The sequence below is a fragment of the Embiotoca jacksoni genome, unplaced genomic scaffold (genome assembly GCF_022577435.1).
Source record: "Embiotoca jacksoni isolate LCO1_2020_lvr unplaced genomic scaffold, fEmbJac1.0.p SCAF_26, whole genome shotgun sequence".
NCBI lineage: Eukaryota > Metazoa > Chordata > Actinopteri > Embiotocidae > Embiotoca > Embiotoca jacksoni.
In genome coordinates, this window is record NW_027185377.1 from 6,077,332 (window position 1) to 6,090,053 (window position 12,722).

The 12,722-nt window shown below is 40.3% G+C and overlaps 2 protein-coding genes across 2 annotated transcripts in view; one reads left to right on the forward strand and one right to left on the reverse strand.

Moving 5' to 3' along the window:
• entpd1 (ectonucleoside triphosphate diphosphohydrolase 1) overlaps positions 1-12,722 on the reverse strand; it is a 101,753-nt gene that overhangs the window by 77,285 nt on the left and 11,746 nt on the right. The window lies entirely within an intron of this gene.
• On the forward strand, positions 4,819-6,217 carry LOC138204862 (clarin-3). Its single transcript, XM_069160422.1, has 3 exons — positions 4,819-5,050; positions 5,621-5,806; positions 5,940-6,217. Exons 1-3 carry the CDS (start codon positions 4,819-4,821, stop codon positions 6,215-6,217), a joined length of 696 nt encoding a protein of 231 aa, XP_069016523.1.

Below are 12,722 nucleotides of genomic sequence, written 5' to 3' on the forward strand. Positions count from 1 at the left end.
TGTGTTTAATAAGGCCTCCTACAACGACACGCCCTTTGTGTGCCACTGATGTCCCACTTCACTGTGAGGCTGCAGGGCTTTCTGGATATGACCAAAGTCCTCCAAACAGGAAACAATACTCGGCTTAAATTTTCTGTTCCTGCTTTCAATGGTTTTACTGCAAAGTGTTGCCGCTGTGGCACTGTTTTTAATTTAGGTTCATACTTTTTCCTTTTTAAATACAATGTCACATTTAATACAAGATAAGATTTACACTGCCCCTAAAATTTTATCTCACTATTACTTTGTTTAGGTTTTTAATGCAATTTCCTGGTTAAGTAAGATTAACATTTGTATCCTCCCACTCTGCATGACTTTTATTGTGTTTTATCATTACTCAATCATTGAAGGAGGATGCCAACAATCCAAAGACAGACCCGCAGGGTTTGCATTCTGCAGCAATAGCCGCAAGCAGAAACAAGCCTCCGGTTGCGACATACCGCCGCCTGATGTGCTTTAGCAATCTTCCACGAAGACAGGCAGAAAAATAACAGGTTGAATACAAATGCTGTATGTACCAAAAGGAAGATCTTACTATGACGATTCCCCCCGCCTGATTCATGAGCCCTTTTTTCGAGGCATTTCAATATCTGACAAGTTCTCGGGTCAGATCCTTCTCATCCCATGTTGTTGTAACTTTTTACCATTTAGTTCCTGCTCCACCTATTTGAGAAACAGCGTGAAAAAGCGTGTTTGACGAACCTTCAAGCAGAGTGTTGTTAACATGTTTGAAGCCTCGGAGAGAGAGCCCAGCACAGTGTGTAGTCTCGCTGTGACAGCTCAAAGTTATAATCTAAGTGTTTCCAGCACTTAGAGAGAGTGAGAGAGAGAGAGAGAGAGCGAGAGAGAGAGCGAGAGAGAGAGAGAGAGAGAGAGAGAGAGAGAGAGAGAGAGAGCGAGAGAGAGAGAGAGAGAGAGGTGTCAAATAGATAGAGGGTGGGTGCGCTGCGGGGATTAACTCCAGGGCTGGCAATTTGAGGTTTATACCCAGCAAGCTGTTAGAATCTCCAGGTATGCACAACTCCTTCCTCCCCACCTCACTGTGGATTTCATTAATCACCACATCTGTTTGTTTCTCACAGCACGCCCACACTCAAATAACATACACTTCACAGGCATTCCACTATACCCTTTTAGAGTTCTAACTATAGCAGAAAAAACTGGAAGAGAACATCTTGACAGTGTTAAACAGCAATTAAATGTAGGTTGAAAATAACTGCTGCAGTTAGAAACCTGTTGAGTAGTTGCACCATTTATTAAGAGACTAAAGCGATGGTACAAACAACCTATACGTTCTCAGCCTTATTTCTTTAATAATGCAGCCCTCCCAGCTAAATATATCATTGCAGTTGATATTCTCATTCCAAAGACATCGCAAGAAAAAGGAGGAGCAGCACATTAGATGGTCAGGGCCTTTTGATTATGGCGGAGATTAATTTGCATGGAGATTTATTTTTTTCCAGCAAGCACAAATTACCCTGAAAGAATCAAATTTCACCACGGTCAAATATGAATAGTAAGGAGATGAAAGCCAAATCAACTTGCCAGCAGCACTCGGCACTCAAATGTTATTTCTTCCTGCAGCCTTACACAGTCTCATTTGTCTGGGCGAGCGCAGATTATTTGTTTATTTCATTGCATCCTCATTAGCCTGCCGGAGCAATCGCGATTCTTCCTGGGATCTCTGCTACATAATTGAAATGGAATTCACAATGAAATACCACGTGCACACTCAGACTCTCTATGGAAAAGATGACGGTAAAGAATTTCAAGTCAAGGCAAAAAAGTATAATCACCAGGCTGCTACGGTATCAATATTAAACTGAAAGTCAGGTTAAATGAAGCCAGGCGAGTTACAGTAACACTGGAAAGGGAACATACGCAGAGACAACATATTCTTAGTTTTAGAAATTTTCAGTTTTCTAATGCATCTGTCAAAGGGTTGGTTTTGGGTCCAGGATCTGGAAACTTAGACTGAAAAGAGGTCAGGTCTCTCTGGTTCTGAAGATCCTTTTTTGTCAGTAACATCTCAGTTTCAGGAGTGATGCAAGTTAAATGTTCCACACTAAAAGCATGCCTTCTTTTCTCAGTTGTTCGTTCCAGAGTCTGCATGCAAAGGGTGCAGTATTTGGCTCAGTCAGGTTGACCAACAGATTTATCACAATTAATTAAGCCGTCTCTCTCCGACATGAATAAATTTAGCTCACTGTCCAGCGTTGTTAAGGCCCGAATGTAGTAATATCAGCATCTAACCCTTAGAATCGCTCAATACAGGTTAAATGAGGATCAAGTGATAAAAAGGGGAAATCTGACAGGAAAAGTGTGTATGAATATGATTATGAATGTATTTTCTCTTTCAGAAAGGCACAACAATTTAAGTCTACTCAGTTTAGGCTGTCCATGTCAGTTCTCTTGTTAAGGGTCAGTGGAGCACAATCTCGATTGTGTCTTGGTTCATTTAACTTTTAATTTCCACGCTCTGATGAAAAGAATGTCAGACAGCTGCTCCCCTTCCCTTTAACCAGCAACCTGCTACAGGCAATCTGTTTCAGGGATGCTGATCTGTTGCTGACCCTGACCTCCGTCCTCCCCTGCATGGACCTTTTATGTCATATATATTAAGTTATGTCCAGTGATGATTACAATCCATGCTGAAAATGTGATTGGTATGCAGCCAACATGACATTCATCAACCAAATATCAAACACGAGTCAAATCTCAAGGCATAACTAAAAAAGCTGAGTCCTCCCACGGTGACAAGTCTTAGCAGATCCATCCATGATATTTGAATGTTCTGTTCAGCGACATGTTGAAACGGGCTCAACTGCAGCCCACATAGACAAGAAGTCAGGTAACTTAGAAAATAAGGATGATTCAAAGCGTGATAGATGCAAAAAACAAACAAAAAAAGAATCGAGTAGGGGAAAAAAAAAGACCAAGACAGGAGATCAAGACACAACTCCAAACGCTGGATCCAATAACCCACGTTGACGCACCGGGTTGACTGAAGTCGCTGCAGGTTGTCAAAGGCACAGCTCCAAAATCATGCAATAAACACCGCGACTTTAACGAGGAATGTATTCAGTATCACATTAAAGCTGAAAAGCGCAACTGAAATGGACGGTTCGTCCAAAAAAAAAAAAAAAAAAAAACATCAGCCATTCCTTGCTGTGCGTAACGGACAGGTAACACAAATATGTGACCGGAAAAAAAAAATGACTGGAATTTTGACGTTTCCCGCTCGTTCAATGAGTGTCAGGACTCAAAAGATCTACGTGATGACACAAAGTAATCTTATCACTCACCTTGATGGCTTCAACGTTAAGTCCTGAGGGCAGATTGTCTTGTAAAAGGCGAGGCGACGCTTCAGTGTTGCCGCCTGTCACCGGGAAGGAGGAGTTTGTGTTTACTCCGACAAAACAGCACTGGCTGTCAGCGTCCACACGGATCCTCCGCCTGTTAGACGAAGAGAGGGAGCCACAGTCTGGTCACAAACTTAATTGCAACACGCGGCTTTCCTTTGGAGACCCGAGGACCTCAAATTTGTCCCTAAATTGTATGGTTTAGTTTTATAAGTATAATCTTAAATTGCTGCTGGATTAAAAAAAAAAAAAAAAAAAAAAAAAAAAAAATCTATAAGGTTTATGCTGGTGAAGAAACAAGTAGTTTTTGTTGTTTTTTTAAATATGAAAATTTAAATTTATATATCATTGTTTAAACCTTTACTTAAATAAATAACATTCTTAATTAAGTAGAAAATGAATGCTGAAGTTCTGAACTATTTGTTAATTTCAATTAAACCCAGAGGTATTATAAGAATTGATTATGTTGCCGTTTTGGGGATTGGAAAGAGCAAAACAGATTTTCTTCATTGTTGTCGCTTCTTATCTGTCAACACCAGGAACCAGGTGATAATAAAGTTTTATTGCTCCATCAATGCTCAGAACATAACCCGCTCTTTCCGTCTTGTCTCATGAAGCAGCTTCATTTTGTGCCATAAAATGAATCGGTGGAACCAACCATGTGGGATTCAGTGTGCAATGACACATGTAAATCCATGCTCTCTGGGATTTTCTTCATTATTTATTGTATTATTTGAATTAATATGACTTACAACACTTAATCATACACCAAACATGTGCTCATGTCTTCTTTGAAATGACGCCAACCCCTGTCATGAGTCTGTGCTTCGCTGACAACACATTCGATTAGATTACGATTGTTCTTCCAGTAATCTTAAAGTAAATAATTAATCTAAGTTGTATGGCTCCAACAACATCAAGAACAGGACTTTGAATCCAAGGCTGTGAACAGGCTCATTCAGAATGCAGCAGAGGGTGTGAACAGAAAGAAACTAGAAATTTTAAAAGATTATTTTTCAAATATGTCTCTTACATATCCTGAAGTTGTTTTGTTCAGTCGAACTCAGCTAAATTCAGAAGCCACTGTTACAGTAGTACCAGCCCATCACTGTACATTCAGACAACAGGGTGGTTTTCATTTACAGCCTGAGACCAAACGTGGCTCAGTTATCATGTTGGTGAAACTGGTGTCCCTGCAAGGACGGCCAGCTGTGTCTTTCCCTTTCCAAAGGTCACAGTCATAAACAAGAGATTTTATGACCATCAGTCAACATTTCTCTCCACCCAGGAGTAACTCATGCACCGGATCTTTAGAGGATCACAGGGTCCTAATCTGCTTCTCAGGCTTCAACAGATTTTCTTCAGAGAAGAGACGGTGGGATTTAGATTCAAGTAGTCTAACTGGAACACAGCGATAATGCCTTCCTCTCAGAAGACTTTGCATTTCATGTCCAGTGGACTGATGACTGCCATATCTGTCGGGCTGATGGGGTTCGCCATGTCAAGACAGTGGGTTGAGACGACCATGACGTGTAAGAGAGTTGGAAATGAAAATGGCACTGGGAATGCTACGATCAAGTTGGACCTTTTTAATGGAATGTTAAGCAGAAACCTCTGCCCCCAATTTGGAGGTGTTGATGAATTTGAAGGTAAATGTCCAAGGACGAGCTCTCCCAAATTGAAATAGACTCAAACACTCTCTCTCTCTCTGTCTCACTTACATACCTCCAGAATCGATGATATCTGTCTCTGAGATTTCCTGCCTCCTGAAAATGTTTTATCTAAATAATTGAACAGCAGCATGTCTTCCCAGAGGCAGTGTCCCTGTTACTCTGGATAATACAAAGAACACTTTGTCGTCAGTTTTTCTTTTGTTAAAAGTAGTTCCGGTGAAAACTCAGAGATGGATATCTCAAAACGAAGGCAAATACAACCAAAACTACTTGCAAACGTAAACACAGTTAGAGGTAAATGAGGGAATCTTTTTATATATTGGGTGAGTTGACCCTTTAAAACAAGGCATGCCTAAATAAATACATACATGCACAAATACTGCACATTATCACAAGACTTGACTGGATACCAAATATTCTTTACGAAAGCTAAAGCTTGCTCACACGGTTTCACCAGCCTCTAATACTGCATCATGCATGTAAGCTGTATGAAATTATATAACCCTCATGTTCTTGTACTGTGCTTGTGTCTGTGTATCTGTGTAGTGATTCCTGTGTTGTCAGAAGAAGGAGGAATCCCTGTGGTCCTGCACATTTTGCTTTTGTGCCTGTTGAGCCTGTGTCTGCTGTTTTCTGCCATCAGCATCCTTCTCTGCCTCTACAACAGTGTCAGTAACCCGTATCAGACCTACATGGGGCCCATTGGAGTCTACACCTGCAGCTCTCTCAGCGGTAAGTGACACGAATATTAGAGCAGAAACCATCAGGCAGTAACAGAGGTAGAATTGCTGGGGAGTTTATCGGAATATCTGATATAATTTGTGTCTCATTTGTGACATCACTAACGGTACTCTCTCTCCTGCAGCATGCTTGTCTGTGGTGGTTCTCATCATATATGTGCTGAACATCTATGTGACCAACATGGCAGAAAAATTGGTGGTGAAATTTGCGGAAAGTATTCCTGTGGAATTGAAGGATAAGTCTTCAGCGATGAAGGTGGGATACTACCTGATCATCCCGTACACGGTGCTCTCTCTCGCTGCCATCGCCTTCATCTATGCGTACAACAACGCAGCCTACAAACACAAACAAGAACAGCAGCGGCCTACAGAGGATGCTCCCAAGGAGATTATGATGTATTAGTGGGAAAGAGGCAACGGAGTCAGCTTTTCAGTGACACTGGTAGATTTCTCATCAAGACTTTGGGATGAAATGTACAGCAATGGAAGATTACAGATTTTAGGTATGTAAAGTAAATGTGGGTGTACAGCTTGTTCAAACTGCAAAGATAATTAATAGATTTGTTGCATTTAGTTTTGGCATGTTAGAGAAAAGGTGTGATCAAATATCTTACGCTTACAATGTCCTATTTTAATGTTAATTATAAGCAGCTGTTGCATTACTTTTGTTGTTTTAATCAGATTTAAAATAAAGTTATCACAATGCAAAGCATTTACTGAAATATATAAGTACGTAAATCAGTTTTGATTAAAATCTCTTTAACATTTATTTACATTGTAAACCATTTATTTATTTTGCCTGTGAACAATATCATGTTTTTTGTTGAATATGATGGAACTGAAGTCTATTTTTCATAGTGAAACAATAATGAAATTATCACGAAACATATCTTACAAATCAACAGTTATCCAAAAATTGAAGGGCTTTGTTGTTTGCTATGTGTCTGAAACAACAGCTTGCATAAAACAAGTAAACATAAATAAATGTTTAGGTTGGTTCACATGTAGTTGAGAAGTAAATGTATTTATTTTTTTAAATCTAAGGGTAAAATTACAAAATTCGGGGGAAGAGCTGAATGGATGAATTCACTGATGTATGCTGCCCTCTATCTCTGAGAGGATGTAAATGCAAAAAGAGGTCGTCCTCCTTTCCCTTGCACAGTTGAGTCAAGGAAAAGAACCCAACACACGCCACTGAGGCTGATGGGAAGCAAATGTGAGCTTTACTCACAAAGAATGGTGCAGTTACAAAAAAAAAAAACAGGCTAATTCCAAAGTCTGGGCATGAAGAGTCCAAGGAAGACAAAAATACCGAGGAAATGAAGGCCTAAAATTCGTGCAATGACAAAAACTTATCATGAACACTGTAGTAGATATACTGACCAGCAGGCAGCAGGTGAAGAAGACTGGAGAACAGGGAGGAGGTGAGGTGGGCCTGGCAGGAAGGAGACTGGACACAGAGACACCTCTTGTGGAGGGAATGACACAGAAAAAAACGGAATACCAGAGACAGAAAGACCAAAACCGTGACAACTAAGTCACCACCTACACGATCCTCAGTCAGAAAAAGAAGAGAACAGGATTTTTGTTTTTTACGAAATAACACGGGTTATTTCAGTCTTTCATCAGGCATTTTAGATTACTGGCAGAACAATCGATGGACTTTTCTGTGATATTTCTGTCAAATAAAAGACAGAATGCAAAGTTAAATAGCTCATTAATCTTACATCTCCAGGAGGGAGCGTTAAGGCTCACCCAGAGATTCTCATATACGGTTCCATGACCGAGAAATTCCAGACTTGGGAACGTCCGGCGTCTCCCAACCTTTTTGTCATCTGTACCCCCACAGATCTGTCAGATGAACCTGAGTACTTCACAGCACCACCTGTCCTGTTTCAAATGGCTTCATTTCTTTATACAATTTCTGTATTACTGTCATCTCTCTATTTCAACCCATAACTTTTATGTAACTACTTACTAAATACTTTAAGTACTCTTTATTACAACATATAGTTTTCCGGTGTCACGGCGGAATCATTGTGTGGATATAATTTATATTTTCTCAAATTAGGTGATCCACTTTAGTTTTAACGCATATTGTCTCCAATAGCAACGACCCAATCACCTCCTGGGACAGTAGCGTGTGAATCACTGACACAGGCCACATGGATTACTTTACCTACCTTCATCAATTCACGGCTCATGGTAGAGGCAGTGCTTAAGTCGAGCCCTTTAAACTCCAGTGATGCATTGCATCTTAACTGTATCCCCTTCCATGTGGGATCAACATGGACAAGCCTTGATGAGAGACAAAGATATATTACAGGTCTGTTTAATCCATTTCAAAGGATGAAGAAGAAAAAAAAAGACACAACCAATGGTGACAAATACAGTGATGGAAACAAAGCTTGCTGATTCTGCAGCAGCTCAGATAAATGCTGCTGAGAGCTGGCGTCAATTGTCTCCCGGATCTTCAGACACTCACAGCTGTGATTCACATGACTGTGTTGACATGAGAGCAAGGGCGAGGTGTCCGGTTACCTGTTTCCCGTGTTCCCATCACTCAGGGCCCGAAAGTCTGTTTGGACATGCCCTCTGCAGCACCTCTCAGCCCCGCAATGCCTTGTACCTACCTTCAAAAGAACCACTCTTCCTTCAAGTCTCACACTTCAAGGGACCTGTGGAAGGATGCAGCAATTTGCTTTGTTGTCGTCAGTGTGAATATGGATTAAATTTCTGAGAATACCTGCTTTCTACAATGAATCCAAAACATTTCAGGCCTGACAGAAATTCTGTTAGCGTTGTAGAAAATCCACCATGACTTCTGGGTGCAGAAGTTTCATGCTTATTAAGTGTAAAGCTTTACTGATTGGTCCAAACTGAATTACAGTGATCAATATTCATATTATTTTATTATATTCCATCACCTGGCAGCAACCCAGCCAAAACATTGATGTCGCTGTACAATGCAGTCTGACGTAACCCTGCAGCTGTGACAGGTTGTATTCTCCAGAGGAAGCCACGTCAGAGCAGGTTTCACTGGAAAGCCGCCTGCTGTGAAATTGATAAGCCCTTCACAAGACAGCACAGATTTGTCAGCCATTAGAGACCCTTTTATTTTATTTTTCACCTTTTAAAATGCATCAGTCTGACCTCTGACAGGCTGCAGCTAGTTACTAAAAAAAAAAAAAGAGAGATGCATGAACTAAATACTAAAACTTTTCTTGACTTGATTTCTAAAGCAGTTATTTTTCCAGTCACTTGTCACACATATATGCACTACAGTGCATACCATTATCACACTTTATTCATGAGAAGAAATAAAGGGCTCCTTAAAGACATTTTAAACTGATATAAGATTCCTCAGTTGTAAACACCAACTAGTTTAACAGCTGCCAGAGGAGCTATTTAACTATATCTATTACAATCTTCTTCTGTGTGCGCTGAGGTGCGGAATAGCTGAATTGCTACCAACGGACCCCTCCTGCCGTTTGCTGTGCAAACATCAATTGAATAAAATTAGAGATGGCCAGTAATCTCTTCCTCTCTGCCTACTCTCTGTCTCGGAGCTCATCAGAATGGATAAACCTGGGATTATGTGGAAGCCTTAAACCCTGACCCCTCACTCTGTGTGATAGGATTAAAGCGGAAACTTTTGTACCTGTGAAACATTATCCTTCCAGGTCCCGTATTACAGAGGCCTGTGAAACAGACACCTCCAGCTGCAGGGCAGGGGGGGCTCACATTCAGCCACGTAGAGTCCACTGTGCTGGGGTATAGTGGACAGGGGGGAAGGGGTCGGGTCTCCTTCCACCTCTGGCAGCTGACTTCATACTGAGAAGTATGGGTGGGTGTCTATATGTAGGGGCTCTAAGACACTTGTTTTAACACTTTCACAAGCACCTCAGAAGGCCTCTTTACCTGTGAATACAAAGAAACACTTGTGCCTATTAACCAGAAAAATTCAGCCAAGCCCCAAATCCTCCATATTTGATGTCACCATACCAATAAAGTGACCTTTTCCCTCCATTGTAGTGTGTCTCTAAAGGTGTGTCGCTTTTTTTCTGAGGCAATTAACATTTATGGCACAATTGCTCTGTCTTGACATCACATCTTAGCAACAGCTGAGACACAACACATTACGGACACGTCACATTTACACATGTATATGGTTGTTTATGTTTGAAATATTGCTCTTCAACACTGTGGTATTGTTTTCCTATAATTTTTTCTTTTCTTTTCACATAGTTCACATAGAATGGACGAGTTTTTTTTTTTTTTAGGAATTATCCTCCTGACATATAAATACAAAATGTAGAATTTAAAAAATAATGCTGAACTTAATTTATACTTTTATATTTTCGAATCAAAGTTACAACGTGCTTTACATGGAAGCACCAATAAATCCACCTAAAGGTATAAGACACAACAGTAACAATAAAACATGTTGAAAATTATTCAAATGAACGAACTGGCGACCTGTCCTTCAGTCAGCAGGATAGGCTCCAGGCCCCGAGTGACGTTGCACAGGGTAAAGTGGGTATAGCTGATGGATTAATAAATGAATGAAAGAATGAATGAATTGAAAAATTCAAGAATTAAACATTATTAAGCTAAAAATAATTGTCTATTGGTTGAAATGTCTTAGAATTTTATATTTGCTGGATTAAATTGTTCCTATGTTGTAACACTTTATTTACTCAGTCTGTGGAGAAAGGCGACCCTGCATTTCACTGCAAGTTGTACTTGGATGATTAGGCACATGACAAATACAAATTAAGGGTTGGCCTTAAAAAAAAAAATTGTATTTTCGTTTTTACATTTGGCTTCGAGTCTGTTCCTCGCTGTACTTGTGCTCTCACACTCAACTGTGTGATATTGGACGGTAGGCAGGTTCCTTACTTATCTCCGTCATTAATCTTAATTTGTCAGTGAAGGCTGAGGTGAAGGCGGAGGCAAGAAGAAAAAGAAGAAGAAGGAGGAGAAGAAGGAGGAGGGCTAAAAGGTAATTGCACCCCTGCTGCTCCATTATGGTGTCATTCCTCTGTTAACAGAAGATAAGATCTTCTCCAAATCACCTGAAGCCAATTCTCCACTTTACCTGGCTGGGACAGAGACACAGAGGAAAAAGACAGAGAGGGTATCCGGCTCAGTCTCACCAACCACGATTGAGACAAACTGAACTAATCAATCTGAGCAGAATTTTACTACCCCTTCTGTCTGTGAGGTAAAAAAAAAAACCAAAAAAACATCTACATGTGATGCCAAATGAAACTTTTCATGATGGATGGGGGGAGGGCCGAGCACTTTCTCTGCCCCATGCTGCCTGACACCACTGCTGATTAATGTGGTCCTGATTGGCAGGTGTGATATATATCAGTGGGTGCAACGCAGAGGGACACAGTTAACCTGCTGACACAAAACCCCGTTTAACTGGATTGCTGCCTTTTGACCTGAACACAGACAGGAACAGTTAACATCAACAACCGTCAGTCTCAGAGGGGAGTGAAAAATCAACACTGTTAATCAATTCTGCTACAGAAAACAAAGCAACTGTTTTCACAGGTGACGAGAGATAAAAAAAAATTAAATAAATGTGAGAAAATATGAACTCTATACATTAGTATTATCCTATCAAAAATAAATACTCTAAAGGATTTTATGTCATTTATAGCTGCCATTACACATTTATTCCACACAGGCGCTGTATGTGACCTATTTCTGTCTTAAGCACTCATTTTTCTTCACTTTAAATTGGGATAGATGGATAGCAGACATTGCTTAACCTCCAGCACACACTGAATAAACAAACTTTAAATAAAACTCTGCCCCTTTTCCCTGTGTCCCTCTGTCCTCAACATTTGTTTTAGTTTTTTTCAGTTTTTAACATACGCACACGTCATTGCAGAGATATTGCAGAGATATTGCAGAGAACAGTAGGGGGGACAACTGCTCTTGTCCCGGGGCAGTGTGCTCATTTTTCCAAGCTGCATCGGTTGCTTGACTAACTCACTAACTGAGAATAACCCCCATTATTTTTATTTTCATGATAAAAGGACATTTACCTAAAAATATAACCAGAATCTTCGGCAACCCCAAAAAACAACAGGTCTAAATGAAAATACATTTCACAGGAATCTGACCTCTTATGAGGGTAAGCTACTTGAGCTTTGCACAAGGTGGCAGTATACAATAACTGTATCCACAGAATGAAACAAATCCCTGTCTGAAGATTGTAGTACAGCAATAGTCTGAAATTTTCGCAACCTAACATCTGGGAATTAATGAGTGTGCTTTGAATTAAAAATCAGATCTCCTGCTCATGAAATAGTCATGTGAAATACGTTTGTAATATTACAGGAAACACTGACAACTTAAGTAACACAAGTAAAACCTGTTAACTTTTTTTTTTCTGTTCACAGTTTCAAGGTTGATCTGTGTCTCAGAGAGATAAAAGGCTGCTGTGTGAGGGAGGAGCTCAGAGTGTCACTGGAGTGGGACACGAATCCATAGATCACAGACACTGGTTTGTAACTGAGACACTCAGCCACAGACTGCAAGCTGTTCTCCAATCCATATGGCCATAAAACTACAGAGATTCCAGCAGTCTGCGCCCATGGACAGCACATATAAATTCTAGTCTGCCTTACAGTATTTCCTTACTCTTGTTTGGGAACAAAACACTTTTCTGCGCAAATGATTCCGCTGCTTTACACGAAAAGGAAGGAAAGGGTAAGAAGTAAACACAACATGCTGTGTACATTAAAGAGGGGTTTCTTGTCTCTATGTGTCACACTGATACTTTACATTAAAGGAATTTCCATGATGCAATGTCATGTCATAAAAAGATCTCAATGCTGCATGTCATCAGCTCCTGTCAAGGCTCTCAGAGCATCTGACGGCACTGA